Source organism: Miniopterus natalensis, chromosome 2 (assembly GCF_054644295.1).
Source record: "Miniopterus natalensis isolate mMinNat1 chromosome 2, mMinNat1.hap1, whole genome shotgun sequence".
NCBI classification, from domain to species: Eukaryota; Metazoa; Chordata; class Mammalia; order Chiroptera; family Miniopteridae; genus Miniopterus; species Miniopterus natalensis.
This window is the reverse complement of record NC_142082.1, coordinates 13,141,730-13,162,501: the sequence shown is the minus strand read 5'-3', so window position 1 is coordinate 13,162,501 and position 20,772 is coordinate 13,141,730. Positions and strand designations below refer to the sequence as shown.

At 36.5% G+C, this 20,772-nt stretch overlaps 1 protein-coding gene across 4 annotated transcripts in view; it reads right to left on the bottom strand.

Annotated features, from left to right (window-relative positions):
- DLC1 (DLC1 Rho GTPase activating protein) overlaps window positions 1–20,772 on the bottom strand; it is a 322,808-nt gene that overhangs the window by 163,307 nt on the left and 138,729 nt on the right. For all 4 annotated transcript variants that reach the window (XM_087814132.1, XM_087814133.1, XM_087814134.1 and 1 more), the window contains one exon: window positions 11,154–11,187. In XM_087814132.1, the coding sequence (XP_087670258.1) occupies window positions 11,154–11,187 (34 nt within the window). The remainder of the gene's footprint in view (window positions 1–11,153; window positions 11,188–20,772) is intronic.

Sequence of the window (20,772 nt, the reverse complement as noted above, 5' to 3'; positions counted from 1 at the left end):
CAAAAATATTACAAAATAATGAGTGTTTTCATGATATAAAAAGTAATCCAGCTTCCTGCTATACTAAAGTCATAAAATACGTCCCTCTTTAGGTCACCTGGCTGATCTTTGTTTTTCATAGATGAAACCTACTGTCTTCATTATTGCAGCTGGAATGTAACCCTTAGAGGTCTGAGAGGAAAAACATGAAAATGCCCCCATGTCTCACATGTGTGATTTTTTTTTTTAAATTAAAAAATACTAAGTCAGCCCAGCTGGCAAGGCTCAGTAGTTGAGCATTGACCTATGATCCAGGAGATCACCGTTCAATTCCCAGTCAGAGCACATGCCCAGGTTTCAGGCTCAATCCCAGTAGGGGGCTTGCAAGAGGCAGTCGATCAATGACTCTCATCCTTGATGTTTCTCTCTCTCTCCCCCTCTCCCTTCCTCTCTCTGAAATCAATAAAGACATATTAAAAAAACAACAACACTGAGTCATAGAATACAGGTAAATCTAGTAGAATTCTAATTTTTTTCTTTTAAAAATAGCTTATTTTTAAAAATGCATCTACTGTCTCACCCCTGTTTGTTTATACTCTTCCCTCTTGGTTTTACAATGTTAACTATTATTACTTAATATCCTACTAATCATATTTAGTGGAATGAGTGGAATGGCATGCTCAGGATGAACTTAAATGATTTTCAAAGGAGGTAATTTATTTGGTCAAGGGGGGAAAAGAAAACCCATGAACCTCATAAATACAAGAGATGAGTGTGCCTGAAAGTGATGGGATAGTGCTCTATGGGCTGCAAGAAATAGCAATAGTTCTGTAGCTAAAAAAGCAGTATAACTGTGAAAAATCATAATTTTAGTGAACAGTCACTATACACTTAGTTCTTATGCAGTAGAAAAAAATAGCAAACCAAAATATGTCATGTTTCTTCACTGAGGCTGCTTATGACATATTGGGGGGAAGGACAGAAACAGAGAATGATGAGAGACATCACGTAAAATTAAGTAATAGACTACTGATGATGCTAATTGTATATTAAATAGGAATTTAGAGAAATATGTCTAACTACCTGAGTGCAAGGAACTCATTCACATTAGCTTCAACTAAAAGCCTGAGGTATGAGGATACAGAGATATTCTGCACATGTGGAAAGGAGGCCTCCTGAGAGCTGGACCTGACACCTAGGGAGTAGGCTGGGATGGGAGCAGCTACTTCTCTCATCACATTCTCTAGTTTGCACATCTCTAACGTCTCTGTCTTGGCATAACTGCTCAATTATCCTGTTCCTCTTTGCAGAATGGTCTCTACTATTACTTGGTCTCACAGTCTATGTGAACTTCCAGCTGATATAACTGCTGCACGTTGACTGAGTCTCTCTGGCTCACAATTTAAATGAGAGAGAGACAGACAGACAGACCACAGGTCAGCCACTATATTCTGTAGCCTTGAGTCAAGTCAGTCTAATTGACTCTAGCCATACATTAGGATAGGGGTTACAGGGCACGCAGGCTGCTCCTTTCAGGGAAGAACATCAGATGAGCAATGCAACCCATCTGATTCAAAGGGGAAGTAGAGCAATTTCAGGACACTTTGTGCAAAAAGTGGGCACTCAAGTAAATCCTTGAAGAGTGTGATTTGGAGAAAAAAGATAACAAAAGAGTATTTGGGGGACAGGAATCTTCAGGAACAAAGGCATAAAGACAGAAATGTGTAGACATATAAATGATATGAATTATTACAGTTTTCTATTTTTGACCATATTTTTAATAAAGCGCTTGGAGGTGGGAGAAATGGTGGTGATACACACAAAGAGGTAGATGCAGCATCGGTTTGGAGCAAGGGAGATTCATACTCTGAGTAGCTTAATGAGTATTAAAGACAATGTAGAGGAAGCAGCTAGCTCTCTTCTCAGAGACTCCAGGGTGGGTACACAATAAATAATAGCTACTGATAACCTCTTTGATAGTAGTATTTTTCTTTTGGAAGCTTGAAGAAATTCCAAAGGAGAAAAATGAAGTAATCAAAATCAATGGCTAAATAAGAAAAGATAAAGTTCATTGTAATATATGTTTGATTAATGTTTTTACATAAAAAATATATTGTTTCTTTAATTGTGGTATTTCCATACAATTGAATATTACTCAGTGCTAAAAAAGTTATAAGCTATCGAGTCATGAAAATACATGGAGGGATTTTAATACATATTGCTAAGTGAAAAAAAACCAATCTGAAAAGGCTTTGTACATTTCTATTATAGCATCACACAGAATAGTTTCCCTGCCTTAAAAATCTTCTGTGCTCCATTGATTCATGACTCCCCTTCCCCCAACTCCTAGCAACCCATGAGCTTTCTACTAGGTTCATAATTTTGCCTTTAAACGAACGTCATATAGTTTAAACTGTCCTTTCCAATCAGTTTTTTTGTAAATATAAAAAGTCTCTAAAAAAATAAAGTATTAATTAAATAAACCTTTTTAGGTGCACAGCACTGTGCTAAGTGACTTTTAAAAGGATGCTTAGAAGGCTACTGGGAACCAAGGGAGACAAATAAAACTCTCAGGGTGAGGACAATCCTCTATAATCAAGTATGCAAACGACCAGTACAGACCGTATATGCTGCAGTTGTATCATTTCAAAAATATTAAATTCATATGAGCAGGAGGTCATGCAAGACTTCACAGTGAGGGTGAGACCCAAATGAGACTGTGGGGGATGAGGAGGTTAATTTCTAGAAGGGAAACTGGAGGAGCAATGGTCACGTTACGTAGGAACAAATTCAGGAGAAAAGCGAGGTTGCTACCATGACTGCAGAAGAAAGCTCATGTTTGAGGAGGATGGGAGATAAGGTTGGAAAGGAAGGGTAAGGCCAGATTATGGAAGAACTTACTTGTCAGCCTCAGGAGTCTTGGCCTTTAACCATTACACACAGCATAGTTGGTTAAGGGCATGCATTCTAGACTGAGTAGCCTTGGCCACAGTGCAACTTTGGGTAATTTAGGAAACTTATCTGAGTCTCAGGTTCCTCATCTCTATATAGAAAACAGTAACACCTACCTTAGAGTTCCTAGAGGATCAGACGAGTTCTATAAAGTGCTTAGAAAAGTGCAGGCACAGAGTAAATGCTTGCTATTATTATCCATTCAAACATTCATTTGACAAACATTAGGTCAAAAACTTCCTAAGAGGCTGGCATTACATGGGTACAGAGAGAATGTCTGCCTTTCAGGAAATTACAGCACAGGAGGGAAAACATTTGGCTAAATATAGCCAAGGAGACCATAGACTTAAAAACATAGGTCAGTTCATGAAGTGATGAATTGTACTGTTATCTTCCATTTATCTATGCCCTTAAATCCAGAGAAAAGAATCGATTTAACATTTATATTAAGAAGTTTGTAACATTAGCAGTTTGGAGTCATTGGAGTATGTTTTCTGGGACAGTGTAATGGTTAGAAAAAATTTAAAAACAAAAACCAAAGAACAAAACCCCACTGTGGTTGGCAAGTGAGTGCTTTTTGATTTTTGCTTAAACATCATGTGTGGAATTCTATGAGATCTTTTTTACCTGATTAGAGTAGTCAGGACAAAATAGCTTCTTAAAGCCATGACCCACTCTTCCACAATAGTCAGACTGGTTTTCTGCACAGCCTGCACAACAAGAGGGGTGCCAGCGTTTTCTTGGACATTGGTTAATTTGTTATGGTTGTTAATAACTGTTTTGAATTTCCCACTTTGATAAACTGTATCTCAAAATCATATCTTAATTCTGTAATAGAAATGTTTATAGGTCAATCTGGAAGAGATATTAATCTCAGATTCTTGCCTATAGAGAAACAAATGAAAGTTCTTCAAACCAATGGAAGATCTGATTAGGTCATCTCATACTCAGACAGGTCCAAGTAATACCTTGTTATATGTACCTGTTCTCAATAAATGCACCTCTCCAAAGAAATTAAAATCAATGTACTGTTATCTTGTTGGTACATATATGTCTTTATATTCATATTATTAATAAAAGAAACTGAACTACAGACTGCACTGGGAACTCTATAAAGGTAAGTATTTGAAGGCATCTAAGAAATGATCAGGTATGATTTTCAAATGAAATGAAAGTTCTTTTATTACTTTATAAATACAATGGATAGAAAGGGCCTTTTCATAAATTGTCTTTCTTCTGGGAAGATTGAGAATGACAAATTAATTTTTCTACCAATAAAAGGTCAATGTCAATTAAAATACTGAAATGCAAAACTGCCTCTTAGCCTGCACTGGTAGTTTATAGTCACCTCTTCACACTGTGGATAGCCGTTCTTTCAAAGGACAAGCTGGGGAGTGAAATGTGCATATGGCTCTTTACAGAAAGAAATTTGTAGTTTGTCAAATCTTGTGAAAAGTCATGGTCATTGAAAGACTTGAGATGAACTAAGAGCCTGCATGAGCTGTTTGGTATGTCAGATAAATGGGTTGATTCAAAACTATTTCTTGAGCACCTTCTCTGTTCAAGATACTATACGGGATGTGGGTGAGAAAGATGAAGTGAGAGCTTTATATCTTCAAGGAGCTCACAGACTGATGGGGAAGATAATCTGTGAACAGAAATACACTGTGGGAATAACTAAATGCTATAGAAAGATACAGCCACCATTGGCTATACAGACCTGGGAGGATCACTCCAAATGTAGGAGGTAACATTTGAATTGGAACTTGTTAAAAGAGAAATTATCATGTATCCATGTTGCTTGAAATATAATTGAGAAGAAAATGAAATATGTTTGATTGGTTCTGGTGATATAGCAGACTTGATTTACATACTTGGTAATAAACAAAATACCAACAAGAACAGTAAAAAAATATTTAGAAAGTTATCCATTATTGAAAAATATCCTATGAATTCAAGACCTTTGCCATTTAAGAATAGCTTACTTATATTTTTCATGAATTCCTTGATACCTGAAAGCTAATATATTTCCTCTCAACAGCCCAGTCAACCACAGCCAACTTTTCATGGATTAGTTTACATTAGGTTTCAGAAAAAATGAGAGGTTGTGTGCGGGCATACCCTAAATTCCTTCCTCATAAAAAGGTAGGCGAGCAGAGACCATATACTAAGAAAAGTGAAGCAAGTGAGTATTTATAAGCCATTAGTATAAAAATAATGAAATTCATTTTCTGAGAGTGAAAAGGAATAAAGAATTTGGAATGTTGGCCAAAGCCCAGCCTGGCCAGATAAAGACAATTTTCAGATCCTGCCGAACCCTGTAAAACAGCCGGGGGGTTTTGCAGTTACAGAAAGTGCTTTAAGTTAGAGCAGAATGACAAAATTCTACATGGGTGTTGGGAGTATTATGTGTATAGAGCGAAACATTCTCTGATTTTTAAAAGATCTCATTTATTTATTCATTTACCAAACATCAAGCATTGGGAGTACAGAGTTGAACGAAACAAAATTCCGTCTTTCATGTGCTTACAATCTAGTGGGTGGGACGGCGTTAAACTAATTTGATTTGTACTAAAATGAAGCCATAAAGTAGGGCAGAGTCTTTCAAAGGAGACTTCTGAAACAGAGCCATCTTATTTCCGTTTTTTTTTCCCCCATCAAAACACGGTTTAGAGTGGAACAGATTGCATGGGTAATTTTCTGAATTGAAGCAATGATGATCAGACTGGGAAAAGGGGAATATCTTTGTATTTTAGGGTTTTTTCCCATCTGCATTTCCCTTCTCAGTGATCAAAGGCAGTGAGAAAAATTAATAACAAAAGGCACCAGGTCTGGGCTTTGTTATTCAGTATGTTTACAAGGTGTTTGGAGTGAAAACCCTGGCTTTTCCCCTTCAAATTTGTCACAAAGAAAAGTTTGATTTTTATGTACTGCCTTACTAAACCCCAACACAAAGTTTGAAGAGACTCTGAATCTGTTATATAATCCTGAAAGCTATCTTTCACAAGTGTTTCAGGCTATAATCATTCACTATCTGGATTTTTAACAGTTCTGGCCAACCAAATAACCTCGAGGCAGGAGAACAAACATTCTAAGAAAAATGACCAAGAAATGCAACCAAAGTCAGATTCTAAAGCCGTGCTTCTCAACAGTGCCCTTTACATATCTGGATGGGATAGAACTCCAAAGGACACCATTAATTAATTATCTGGATGAGATACTTGGCAGTTGTGGAAGTAGCAGGAGTAATGGAAGTGCGTGGGGGGAGGGGTTTAGAACCCTATTAACTAAATCATTAAGATTGAAGCCAAAGCATCCTGCGATTACGGTTTATTGATTACCATGCATTTACAGAACACCTACCATGTGCTAACAGCCGTTTTAGTTACAGGCCACATGAAGACAATCCTGCCCTAAAAAAGCTCCTGGCCCAGTGAAGAGGACACACAGTGAAGCGAGAAAATCGGGCTGAAATAGAAAACACATAACGTTTCCTAGGAGCTCAGGATAATCAATGACTAAACTCTCTGGGAAAGAATTCATTAAGGAGGAGGTATTGTTGGATCTAATAAAACAAGTAGAATTTTCAAGACAGAGAAGGCAAAAACATTGGCCATTTTTGGTCTGTTTTCCATGTGATTTAATTTGAGAATGACAGATTTCATATCACTCCATATTATTACTTTCAAATACACCCAGTCACATTTTCATGATTAATATGCAATGCTGGTTTTCTAAGTTACATGCTTCTGTGAATATAGGAGAGCATTCTAAATTGTAAGGGTCGATACTTTTCTCGCCCAAGTGACTGAATGAAATGAAACCGAGTTTATTTAGGATGAATTCATAAGAAGAACACAGTCCATATCTTTCCCCCCTGAATAAGCCATCTCTCCCTCTCCCTCTATATCTACCTATCATCTATATTTTTACAAGAGGAGTTGAGTCATTTAGGCAAGAGTAGAAATATATAGAATTAGGAGAGGTCCTGTGGCTGGATGTGGTGACTGGAGTATGACAAAGAAGCTAATAAACATACACAAAGAAATAGAAAGAAGAGAAAATATTGGTAGGTACACCAGTGAGACTTGTAGCAGAAAACAGAAGCCACATTGGGTAAACTGAGGGAAGGTGTAGGGAAACCACAAGGGCAAGAAGAGAGAATAGTTGTCAACCTGGAAACTTGCATAGAAAGGGCCACCTAACAGCAACCAGCAGTGACTCCTCAGGAAGCCCCACTGGCCCCCCACCCCTGGCTTCTCATTGGTGGAGTGGGAAAGACTGAGAGAAGGGCAGCCCATTGATTTTACCGACATCAGCCTCCAGCGCAGAGTGTGGGAGAAGTGTGTGTGTGGGGTGGATCTGAGGGGCAAAATGGACAGATCCAGCACAGTAAGTGATGCTGCATCCAGAATACAAATGGCAAGCCGGAAGGTTTGACCTTATGCTGTAGGGAGATAAAGAAAGTGTCTAAGCAGGCATTTTTATGATCCGGTCGTGACTTTCAAAGGTAAATGGTGAATGGGTAGAGGATGGATGTATGTACTGCAGGTGAAGGCAGGGAAAGTCCAGTGGAAAGTGGAGGACTGCATTAAAGCAGAGGCAGGGAGAACGGACAAGGGACTATGAGACGGCAGTGTTGATAGAATTGTGTGCAGGAGGTGAGGGAGTCCAGTTACCTTAGGCACTGGGGTACAGGGAGTCACAGGGAAACAGGACACGGGATGCATTTCTCAGGGACTAATCTTGGTGAAAATCAAAGAGTATCTGTTCACAGGAGAGAATTTCAGTCTAATGGAGACGGCAAATGTGACCCATACTGTCTATACTATGATAACCTCCATCTGGATTAACTCCCTCAGAAGCTTGTGGAGAAAGTGATCTCTTCCTTTCCCATGGACAGCTGCCTAGCTATTAGTTGGTGCCCTGAGGAAGTGTTTAAGACTCTTGGAGCAGTCACACAGCAAGCTTCCATTTGGCCTGTACACATGATGGTTATAAGCACAACTAATTATCATAAAATACAGCTACTATTTTGTAGGACCTACTTTGTGCCAAGCATTGTGGCCTTACAAGAACAGCATGACAGCTTCTTTGTTTATAGTCAAGAAATGAGCAAATGAGGAGGTTAAGTAACTTGCTCAAGGCCACACAGATAGAAAGCAGATGTGCTGGAGACTATACCAATGACGTTGGGCCCACTTGTTAGGGACATACACCACTCTGTTAGTGGTGTAATAGAAGTTATTTGAAAATATTATGTGTTGAATATATTGATACTTGTGTAATTCTGTTTTTTTAAAAACAAATTAATTATATTCTACTTCAGATCCTGAGAAGGCACATTCTGATACAGACTTTTCTGCAAACAGTATTTATTTGATTCTTTTCCTAGGAAACTTTCTGATAAGCTAGGTTAGGAATTCTCATTAGAAGAGAAAAGGACGATACTAGCCTAATAGAATATTCTCAATTAAAGTATGAGTTTCTTCAGGGGAAGGACCATGCCTTATTCATAATTGCTTCCTCAACGGAACCTTGTATGATGCCTAGTACGTGTTGCTGTTCGGTAAGTATTTGTGGAATGAATGAACAAACGGGAGGCTGTTTCAAAGTTGTTTCCCCTTGGAGTTTTTTGCAATCACAAGGTGGGAGACAAGCAGCAAAACTGATTCCACCAGGCCTCATTTACATAGCAACATGGATCAGAATAGAAGATGTCCACTTAAAGGACACACAAAGACAATCATACAACTGCAATTCAAGAATTATTAATGGAATGTAACCAAAATGATTCTGTTCAGAGCTTCACAAAGTAGAGTTGGTTCCAGTTGGCGTGGATGAGTGGTCACACAGATTAAAAATAGGCTTTCTTAAAAAGGAACAATAGTCTACATTCATTTAGCAAGACAGAAAAAATGACAGGCCTTGGGGGCCGGTATGAAGCTTAATCCTACTTAAGAGCTCAATTAACCCCCAGAAGACTGAGTGGGTCTCCTCTGCCCTCATCCTCATTCCTGTGTCTAGCAGAGCTTAAAAATGGAGATTCACAAAGATAGGAATAAGGGATTTGCATTTGTATATAAAACGCTCAAATGTTTTTAATATTCTAAATAGGGCAAAATAAAGTTTAGGAATACTGAAGTAGATTGCTTAGACTGCTATGGTCCTTTAAAACTTTTGGAATAAATCATATTCTCTTTTGAATTGTCAAATCTGTTACCATATTAATTAAATATTCAAACATAAGCCTTTATTTTGACACAAATTCTCTGATTTTTAAAAAAATATACCATTTCTTTCTTATATTATCAAACGAAATGATCTTTCCTCCTAAACAAATCAGCACATTCTTAAGAAATCTAAATAAAAATCTATCCTGGAGTAAATTGCAATCATTCTAATGTTTTAATATGTAAAAAGTGGGCTCTGCTCAAATTATGCCATCCTGGGTTAAATATCTCAGATGGGGAGCCCAGGTGACTGGGACCTGGGCAGATCATACATATAGATTGGTGGGTCTGTGTTTCATAGATCATCTTGTGGAACCTCTGTGAGTGGAATTTATTAACACTTTGCATTTGTGCCCCAGAAGTACAGAAATGACCCAAAGAGATATTAAATACAAGATGACAATTTTTTTTTAATTGTTCTTGAGGAAGAAAATTTCCAGGATTATGATAAAAAGTGGTGCCTACATTATATTTATACTCTCTGTTTAATTAGTTCCTTGTTGTAATAAAAATATCTTTAAAATTTTGAGAAAGCTTGATAAAAAGAAGTGCTCTCCCTATCAATCTGAAATCATCTAAGTGTCATAGGGAAGATAACTCTTTGGCTCTCCATTCCCTCAAGCAATGGCATTTCCATCCCTTTTTCCCCTTCCCCACCAGTCAAGAATTTACATTCCAATTTCCTCCTGGGGTATGAAAGAATTTGCTGATATTCTGGAACATGATGACAACTTTGCCCTGTTACACACTTTATAAATTGCAGTGAATCTTGGGAATTACTGAGAATGTCACAACCAAAGATAAAGCAGGACTTGGGCTAAATTCCTTTTCCTTTGTGATGCAAATGATCACCATCTATTTCTTGTCCTAACTAGATAGCTAACACAATCTATTTAAGATATTAGAGCTCTGAAGCTGTGATTTAAATTTGTTTAATATTTGCTACTAATCCACAGAATAACCACTGCATTGTTACACTGAACAGTTTTCAATATTTTCCTTCCATTCTGAAGGGTCACCTTTCAACATATTAGAGTGAAAAAATCAGAAACAGCGTAACATAAGAGAAAACTTTAGCCATGGAAGGAGACAAAGCATAAAAACTTTTGTTGTGAAAACTATCTAGCAGCAAACATAAGGTCACTGAACTAGAAAGATAACACCCCCTGTATAAAAATCACATCAGACAAACTCCATAACCTCACTAAAAGTCAATGAAGTCATGACATTTTCTGCTAGAAGATACTATAAACTTTTAATATGCTTCTTAAAAATCACAAATGTCCAAGAACTAAGTGATGTGTTTCAAGTTTGGGAGCATACTTTAAATCTGAGTTTTAAAAAACTATTGTTATTATATAGAAAACATAAGACAATATTGAGGAAGATCAACAGATGTTTTAAAAACACACATAATCCCACCAATTCAACTCTAATTTTTCATATTCTATGTTTCTCATTAGACCTTATCCAATTTCCATAATACTGTTAAATAGTTATAATGATAGCACAGACCATAGAAAAATATAACTTTTCCAACAAAGTTATTTATATTGTTTTACAATTATATTTTTGATGGTATAGCACTGACTTCAATAAGTAAATCTTTTTCTACAACTACTAAATAAGCTACTTAAGATTAAAAAATAAATCTTGATAATTATTAACAACCAATTTCCAAAGACCATTCTCCAACATAGTAAACATTTCATTCTTTCCCTCAAGGAAAAAGTTATGGTTGCTGTCACAACTTGCAGTAAGGCTAAAAAAGCACACATCTTATTCTAACACGATGAAATGCTATATTAGAAAACCACATTATTTTTCTTACCTTTTGAGCAACACAATTTATTTTTCAGTAATTCAACAATATTTGTCCAAAGATTGATGAGATTTATACATTTTAGATATTTAATAAAATGTCTACATGAAGTTGAAATTTTATTCTAAAATAGACAGAAAGGAAAACACAACCATATATCCACTTACCAGCCTTTTCCTTCTCTGAAATACCTGGAATAACCTGAAAAAGAAAACAAAAGTAAAAAAGTTGTGGTATTATTAGAAAGAAACATCAAATAACAATATTATGAATCAAATGAAGTACCATAAACCAAGCAAAATTAAATCAAACTTGGCAGCAGAAAAATGAGAAGGCAGAGAATCTGAACAGACATTTCCCCAAAGAAGACATTTAAATGGCCAGTGGGTACATGAGAAGATGTTCAACATCATTAATTACCAGGGAAGTGCAAATGGACACCACAGTGAGTTATCACCTTGAGCCTATTAGAAAGGCCGGTAAGTGGATATTACCAAGAAGACAAGAAATAATACATGTTGGTGAGTATGTGGAGAAAAGGGAACTCTTATGCACTGTTGGTGGGAATGTAAACTGGTGCTGCCACTACGGAAAACAGTTTGGAGGTTCCTAAATATTTTTTTTTAATATTTAAAAAATTTAAAATAAAAAAAAATTTATATCAGAAAGCTGTATGACTTAGCAATCCCACTTCTTGGTATATATTCAAAGGAAATAAAAAGAGGAAATCAAAAAGCTATCTGCACTCCCATGTTCATTGCAGCATTACTCACAATAGCCAAGATATGGATGTGATATATAATGGAATATTTAGGCATGAGAAAGATAGAAATCCTGCCATTTGCAATAACAGGGACCTTGAAAGTAATTATGCTAAATGAATCAGAGAGTATTAAAGTGGTTACCAGGGTCTGGCGCAGGGGTGTGGCTGTGGGAGTGGGGGTGGGAGTGGAGGTGAGGTGGGGGGATGGGGAGAGAAATAGGGAGAGGTTAGTAAAAGGGTATGAACTTTCAGCTGTAAGATGAACAAGGTCTGAGGATGTAATGCAAAACATGGTGACTATAGTTCATAACACTGTGATATACAATTGATATTTGCTAAGAGAGTGAAACTTAAGGGTTCTCACCAAAAAAGGGTAAATATCTGAGGTAATGGATTTGTTAATTAATTAGATGTAAACAGTTCTTTCACAGTGTATACATATATCAAATCACCACGAGGCACACTTTAAATATCTCACATTTTTTTGGTCAGTTATACCTCAATAAAGCTGAAAAGAAAAATGAGAGTTGTGGAACTATCAGCAAAGTTACTACACTCAGCTATGATAATTCTAAATCACCCTGTCATTGTTTTTTCTCTGAAGGCAGACTCATTGTCGATAAATGAGACTAAAACTCTCTTTGAATTTGGGTAGAATTTTTGGAGTTCATTTGTTTTCTCCTATTTTGGGAGGCAGAAACGGTAAATTGTTTGTTTGGTCTCTGGCGTTTCAAAATCTGTCTTGTCCCCTCACAGCTCAGAAGCTTCCTTTATAAAACAGGGAATCACTCCCAGTTCACAGGGCTGCCGAGGGGACTAACTATATGGCCTCCAGAAAGCATACGAGGTCCTCAGGAAAAGGTAGCTGCTCTGTTTGTTACTATGGGCTTTGGGCCAATGGGTCTAAACCTCTCTGACATGAAAGGGTTAGAAGTTCAATTCCCAGCATCTAGTATCTATTGCTATCATTATTTAAAAATAGAGTTTAAAATGAGATGCTTACAAAAGACTTTAAAGTATAAATGTCTAATTCTACTCTTTGTGGAGATTCTAAAAATATTTTAGGAAGTTGAACTTCTAGTTCCCATTCACCTCAGTTATTCATGTATAAAATACAGTTAGCATGAGGATAGTACCTTGTACTGGAAACCTTTTATAAATCTATCTGACCCACTGGGATTTGACGCCTTTGAACCCATAGCCACTGATCACACAAGATGTCACAAGTGATGTTTCTCCCCTTCTTCAAGGAACAAAGTCTCTAAAGTTGGGGTAAGAAAAGTAGACTCACTAATTTTGTTGCGTGTGTGTGTGTGTGTATGTGTGTGTAAGAGAGAGAGAGAGACAAGGGGTGGGGAGAGAGAGAGAGAGACTCAGTGTACTTCTGTTATAGGTCAGCCTAAGGAAATAGCATCAATCTTCATTTCCAGAAATATCAAATATGAGGACACCAATATTGTTGTGAGATATTTATTGCTATGGAGATCCTTACCTTAGGAATTTACAGGATTTTGAGATCAATGTAATTTCTCAAATAAGGGAAAAGTCTTTCTATAGATAAGTTATTTTTTTGTTTTGGCAAGGTTGATCTATAGTAAAATTATATTTTGACTTAACCTCACTCTACATTTAGGCGTTCACATCTTGCTCTCCGGGTGTTTACATCAGCTCTGTACCCTGACAGCAATGTAGTCATAAGGAAACTCTCAGGTGACAAGTGCACAGTGGAGGATCACTCCAGAGAGCGGGGCACCAAATGGCTTGAGGAGGCTTCGAGCATCTTTTTCAGCATTGTCTCATTTATAGCAGGGTCATCTGATTTTTCCTTCCCTTCTCGAAGAACTCTGATTCTATACTCCAGGAATGCTATTTTTTCCCTTTACAGGAAAGTTACCCTGCAGTTTTGGTGATATTTGTTTAGTTTTTATGTGTCTTTTTGGAAAGGATTTAAAAGTGGCATTAAATTCATACTATGTTATATTTTAAGCCTAACTCCTAGATTTCCCCCCTGCCTGGAGATAACAGTTTTAAATTAACTTATCTCTTTTGTGAAAAGCAAATAAAAAACAACAAAACAAAACAGAAACCCTTTCATGGACAAGAATGTAAAGGTTGGTGACAGGTAATTAAAGGATGTTTAGTGAGAAAGCTCTTCAGTGTATGGACAGCTAACACTTACTACTATGTCCTTAGCATGCACAAGATGCAGTTTTGAGCTGTTACCTCCATAACCTCACTCAATCCTTAGAACAATCCCATGAAGTCCTGGAGAGCAAAACAACTTCTGTGAGGTCACTGTCAGTAATGGAAGGTAGGACACACCCATTGACATGCTGGCCTCTGAGGTCACTAACACTAATTTCAAATTACTAAAAATTGTAAAGATTTGAAGAGATCCCATGAAAAGATATGACTTAGATCACAAAATATCCATGTAGGCATAACAGTAACAGACATTTAGAAAATCTAAGGAAGCTCTCTGTTCTTACAGCTAAGGCATTTAAGGCAAATTGAATGTTTTGCTCCAAATCACAGCTTGACCAGTAACAGGCCTTCCATATTTTATCGTATTTGATTACAAAGCATGCAACCAAGCATGTATAAGTATTCAACAAAAATGTTAATGAGCTGCACTCTGAAGCAAAAATGTTTTAGCCTCCATACAGCTAGCGCTAATACTTCATGGAGCCAATGCCAGTTACTTTAAATTTCACCACGTTCTGCCCGATTCTTTAAGCTACCAAGGCTCCCTTCCATTAAATAACTGCAATGGCCATATTATGAGGTGGAGCAAGGAAAGTCAAAATGTAATGCACCCAGAATTTGATAACTTCTCTTTTAAAGTAAAACCACATATTAATAAGTGCTGGATGTCTCTCAGCTGATTTATCTTTGAATTTGAAGGATAAATTCCTTTGAATTTGAAGGATAGAATATGGGTTATAAATAATTGAATTTGAGTGATTTCCCAGGGATGAATGGCATTCAATTAAAAAAAAAATAGCGACACCTGGTTTTCAATTAGTTAAAGCTATCTATTGATTCTTATGATATGCCTTACATTATTCTAAGTACAACAATCTTTGGTAAAGTTTTCTTATTTGTGTAATTCATATCTACTTAAAGAAGATGGTGAAAAGATGAACAGATCCATGCAGTGGATGCTAAATGGCAATGATTAACACCATCACAGGTGTGACATTAAAAAGAGTAGGAATATAGTAGATAATTAGGACTACCCAAGAGGAAATGAAATGGTTTTCTTGGGCCTTGAACCTTCAGGAAGGAGGTGTTGGTCAAGAGTTTTTTGCCTTTGACTTCTGAGAAGAGGCATGGCCGCTAGGTTTGGGGTCCATGTCCTGAGGTTCCAGAGTGTTCTGTCTGTTGCTTGGAAAGAAACATTCCATGCAAGCTGGCTACATAGTCTGGTACAGACTAAGCGTTCATCAAACATTTGTGGAATTAAAATACCAAATGCATATTTGTATGTACAGTTTAAGTAACATGTATGACTGCTGCTTATGAGAAAGCTCCCATAAAAGGCATATTTTTGAATTCATTAGGGGCTTTTGTTAATAGCTGCCATATGTTTCATTTGAACTGTATCCTCAGGAAGTGATTTAACATTTCTGGCAATAAAGCAATTAAATAGGATTTTCCTGCTGGCCATATGGGTTCGCTGTAACTTCATATTTTCTTCTCTCATTTCTCAGTGGAGCAAAGGAAAATCTACTAATAACTTCCAAATGAGAGAAAATATAATTCATAGTCTTTTGTTATTCTTTTTCATGATAGTCAAATGGTAGAACTAACCACTTTTTCTATGGCTATTCTGACCCTCCAATAGTTCTCCACATGCAAAGATTTTCATTTAAGTTAATCTGTTAAGGTGTTTTACAAGTGTATTTTTAAAAAGCCATTAAAGAAAAAGCTTTTTAGTAAGAGGGGAGGAAACAATTTGCTTTCTCTTAATGAGGTCTTTAAAAGCTGTGTGTGGGAGCTTAGGCTGTGTGTGTCTGTTTGTGCTTTTGAATGTAAAAAATGGTTGGGGAAATGCTGATTTTGACATGTCTTGAGGAAATGCTGTAGACATATGTTGATTCTTTTGGTCTGTGCTAGGATGGCTTTCTGTACTTACAGGAGAATCGTAGCTGAACACCTTTTAGAAGCTTACACTAACTACCTAGGAGCTGCTAACATAAACAGTAACATACGCAATAAACGTCATATTGGAATTTTATTAATATAATGACAATTGAAACATTCTAAATGATCCAATTTCTTCTTGATGATTTTAGGTGAAAATTGAGATGATTTTCCCCTTTAATATGTTAATTTTATTAATATTCCATATTCCTCACTTATATATTTTTCCTATTAATTTTTTGGAATCAAGACCACAGAATACTACCATTAAGAAGGCCTTTTGAAAGCTAACCCCTTCCAACAGTGGGCAGCTAGGAGAGACTGGAGGATTCCATGAAGGCATTCATTTTTGTCCTGCATAAATACTCAGAAACCTAAGCATATACTTTTTTTTTACAGGCAAAAGGAAAGAAACCATTATTGTACAGTTGATCCTGGAAAATATATGGAGTTTGTATGATGCTGTCTTTTAAATGCCATCTTTTAAAGGTTAAAAAACAAAGTGTTACCGTTAATTTTGTGCTTTCCCTCTTTACAGGTAGTGCTTGTTTAGCATGTTGTAAAAAATATTAGAGATGTTCACACAGAAGTTTATGGAATATTCTGCTCTGTTCTACAGAGATTTCCTCCATTTGCCTTTTTTAAAATTGCAAGAACCAGCGGCAGAGTAATGCATTCCTTTCCCCTAAAAACATTCACTTTTGTTCCCACAAAAATATCTTACAGAGAAATTTAGAAAAGGGTCATTATGTCCTTACAAATTTCAGGAAAACCTCTCTCAGTGGTGGAACAGCCTCTGTCTCAGATGAGGGCACAAGAGCCCATTGTTGGTACATGGGCAACAGGAAGAGTTTGGGGATTCACATTTTTGGGGGGAAGACATGAAAGACAACATAAAAAAAGGTACAATAGAAAATGGGTTTGTTTCCATCTCTTTATTTAAAGACTCTTTTGAAATCACTCCAGTCTGCGATATTATTAGCCAGTCAATGATTTCTGTTTGCTTTCATTTGAACAAAGAAGTTCATTGAAAAGCTCTGTCTGATTGACAATCTGATATAATCGATTTTGGTTTACAAAGCACTTCTCTAGCTTTGAGAGTCATCTTTCTTTCACTGAAAATATAGGCTCTTCTTGGTGGTGGGAATTTAATATCATTTAGTCTTATTTCCCAAACACAGCACTTCGTCCACCACCTTTACAATTTTTACTATATATATGGATCACCTACAAACAATTTAATAATATTTTAAATATTAAATTTAAATATATTTCAGAGGGAGATTGGAGGACTGGGTGAAAAAGGTGAAGGAATTGAAGGAATTGAAAAGTCCAGATTGGTAGTTACAAAATTGTCATGGGAATGTAAAGTACAGCATAGGAAATATAGTCAATAATATTTTAATAACTATGCATGGCGCCAGGTGGGTACAGGAAATATTAGGGAGAATATTTTGTAAAGTATGTGACTGTCTGACCACTACGCTCTATACCTGAAACTAATACAAAATAATATTAAATGGAAATTGTAATTGAAAAAAAGAAAACATCATTGAGGAAATTTTTAAAAAAAGCATAAATACATTTCCTTTTTTCACTTGACTTGTTTTAAATAATAAAAATAAAATGCATAAATTTACGGGTTTAAGTTTTTGGTTATATTATTCATAATACACATTAAAATAATCACAAATTTTAAATGCTTATCTCTATATCAGTTGAAGTACACTAATAGTCTATGTAACCATACTTTGGGAAGCACTCATCTAATTCTAACACTGTCATTTTGCCTATGAGGATGCTGAGATCCAGAGAGATTAAGTGACTTGCCCAGTGGTACAGAGCTTTAGCTGGCCAAATGGGGATTAGGCTAGAATCTGGGTCTTAGAGCACTGTATGTTATATCGTTATTCATAAGACTGACAAAGTCAAAAGGTCACCAAGATTTGTCCCTCTTAGTGTCATGATTCTGGTGTAACTTAGCTTCTCAATCATACAATGGAAGATCATGGGAATTCAGTTACAGAGGAAGAGATGATGTGCTGGTGTGAGGACTATCTTCAAAGTATACATCATACAGTCAAAGTGAAATAAATATATGCACAGTTACCTGAGGACTGTAGTTCATGCTGTGTATCTGTCGTTTGACCCTTTACATAGCTTTACGTAATTTTGAAATTTTATTAATCCTCTTTTATTTGTCTTTTACTGTAAGTTGTTCTTTTTTTGTAAATATGTAAGTTCTCTATTTTAAAATGTTATCTGATTCTATGCTCAACCTTAGTAATTTTGGAAAAAGAATCATTGTTAAAGTACTTAAATACGTTTATATGTTTCACTAGAAAAAATGAGTTACTTCTTTCTTAGGTATTATATATATATCCTTCAATTTATGAGTTCTTAAAAACTATTCTTTTATTGTTTGGTACAGTGATTTGCATATGGCACCCATTTAGAAATATTGACTGATTATTCAAGATAGCATTTTTTTTTTTTTAAAGCCTGGCTTATGACAGTTCAAATTTAAGGAGAAACTGTAGACATGTAGACATTTTTTAAGGAAAAATGATATTCAAGATAGGTGCTTTATTCAGTGAACAACTGACTCAGAATGACTGTTATTTTTCTTGTTGGATGATGTTAACCAGCAAGTCATCTGCCCTTCAGTGTTACACTTTATGTCCTTTCATTCTTCCTAGTATCCCTCACAATGGATTTTTAACTTTCTCCATGTCTTTATTTTTCTAACCTGAGTCATAGTTTTCTACTGGTGTGCAGCCCTCTCTCTGTATCAGAAGGATATTACAAAAGCAACTGTCCCTCCTACAGTTTATCACTCTACCACTGTTTGCCTTAAATGCTTTCAATGCTGCTCCCTCCTCCTGGAATGTTAGTTAGCTACGTGCTGTGCTCTGAGATCCTCTTACTCTAGTGCCCAGTTCTAGTTAATCAGTTAACAGACACATGTTGAGTAACCACTACATGCGCAGTCTTTTACAAAGTGCTGTGGCACTAAAAGAAATAGAAGACATGCTGAAAAAATAAGTAATCCAATTGTGATTCAAGATTGCAGATTAAAACAGAAAATGGTGGATATGAACAAGTACCACGTTCCTTGTTGCCACTAATCAGCTCTGTGACTTTGGGCAAGTTTCTAGAACTCTCTGAGCTCAGTTTCCTCATCTGTAAAAAAAAAAGGGTAGAAATAATATCTACATCTCAGGGTTATTTGAGGATTAACTGACATACAGTATTAAAAGGGATTATCACTACACTTGTCCCAGGACTCCCTAAGTGTAAACTATTCCTATGGTTGGATTTGTCATTGTGACATAAAAAAGTGACTATTTATTCTGAAACAATGCAAAGAAGCACAGGTTTAGATTCATATCAATAATTAAAAACCTGAATGTTTCTCTGTATTACCAGAAGTTTACTAATAGTCTCAGTTTCATAACTTCCAACTCAAAAAAAAAATCTGCACATTCCTGTGTATTACCAAAGATTTATTAATATTCTCACAGCTTCCTAACTTCCAACTTAAATACCTTTGGCAGAACTAGGCTACTGTTAGAAACTCAAAATATGTAGCAATAACTCAGAACTGCAGAATGAATACAGGTTAAAACTACTTAAATTATATATATATATATGTGTGTGTATACATATATATATATATATATATGTATATATATATATATAATCTTGATGACAAACTATAACCTTGTTCACTGAACAGGAATTTACTCTTATCAAATACTACTTCACGTAACTGGGCTCCTGGCTGGGGCCCAGAAAAACTTTTGTTAACAGGTGGATAGCCATTGTAGTGGTGCTGACTAAAAACCTGGATTTGAAATACATATCTTTTGTGTGTTGTAAGCCACAATGCCTTATTTACTCCATGACGCCAGGCTCAGTTCAAATATAGATACTACTCTACCTGAAAAATGACTTTTAGAAATGGGGACTCCAATCAAATAATAACTAGATGTTTAATTCTTTCAAAGCTGTAAACTGCATGAACATTGAGATATTTTCAAATGCACTGCTCTTTGAGGATGGATAAATAGCCGGGAGAGATGTGTTACCATTTCTGAGGCACATTCCTGAATAAATTCATAAAATGTAAAAGGTGTCTACCTGGTGAGGAAGAAAGTTGGGTTCATTTAGAGGTGAACTTGATATTTGAGTCTTTCAATTGCCTGCTCTTGATAACATGATAAATATTCTAGGACCTGTCTCCCTAAATCACAATGTCATGGAGCACAACTCAATTTCTTTCTCTTCTCTTTCCTCTTTTCTCTCCTCTCCTCTTCTCTCCTTTTCTCTTCTTTCCTTTCTTTTCTTTTTTTTCTTTCTCCCTTCCTTCCTCTCTTCCTCCCTTCCTCCCTCCTGCCCTCCCCTTCCTTTCCTTTCTTTTTTAAAATATATCTTTATTGATTTCAGAGAGGAAGAGAGAGGGAGAGAGACAGATAGAAACATCAGTGATGAGAGAGTCATTGATCGGCTGCCTCCTGCATGCCCCCGACTGGGGATGGAGCCCGCAACCTGGGCATGTGCCCTGACCGGGAATTGAACCCCGATATCCTGGATTCTAGGTCGATGCTCAACTGCTGAGCCAAGCCCAGCCAGGCACGACTCAATTTCTTTACCACACCAGGAGCTCTCTGCCTGTTAGTTTTCCATTTGCCCTTCCAGATTTCCTTTCCACTCCGTCCTCTGTGCAGGAAGTCTGACCTGGATGGGAAGGGATACTGCATGCCCTGATATGCCTGGGATAATTCTGGTTTACCTAGGCCTCCTGGTCAGTTTAGCATTTGTCTCAGAATGTTAATTATAAAAAATAGGCTTTTTTTTTTTTTTTTTTTTTTTAG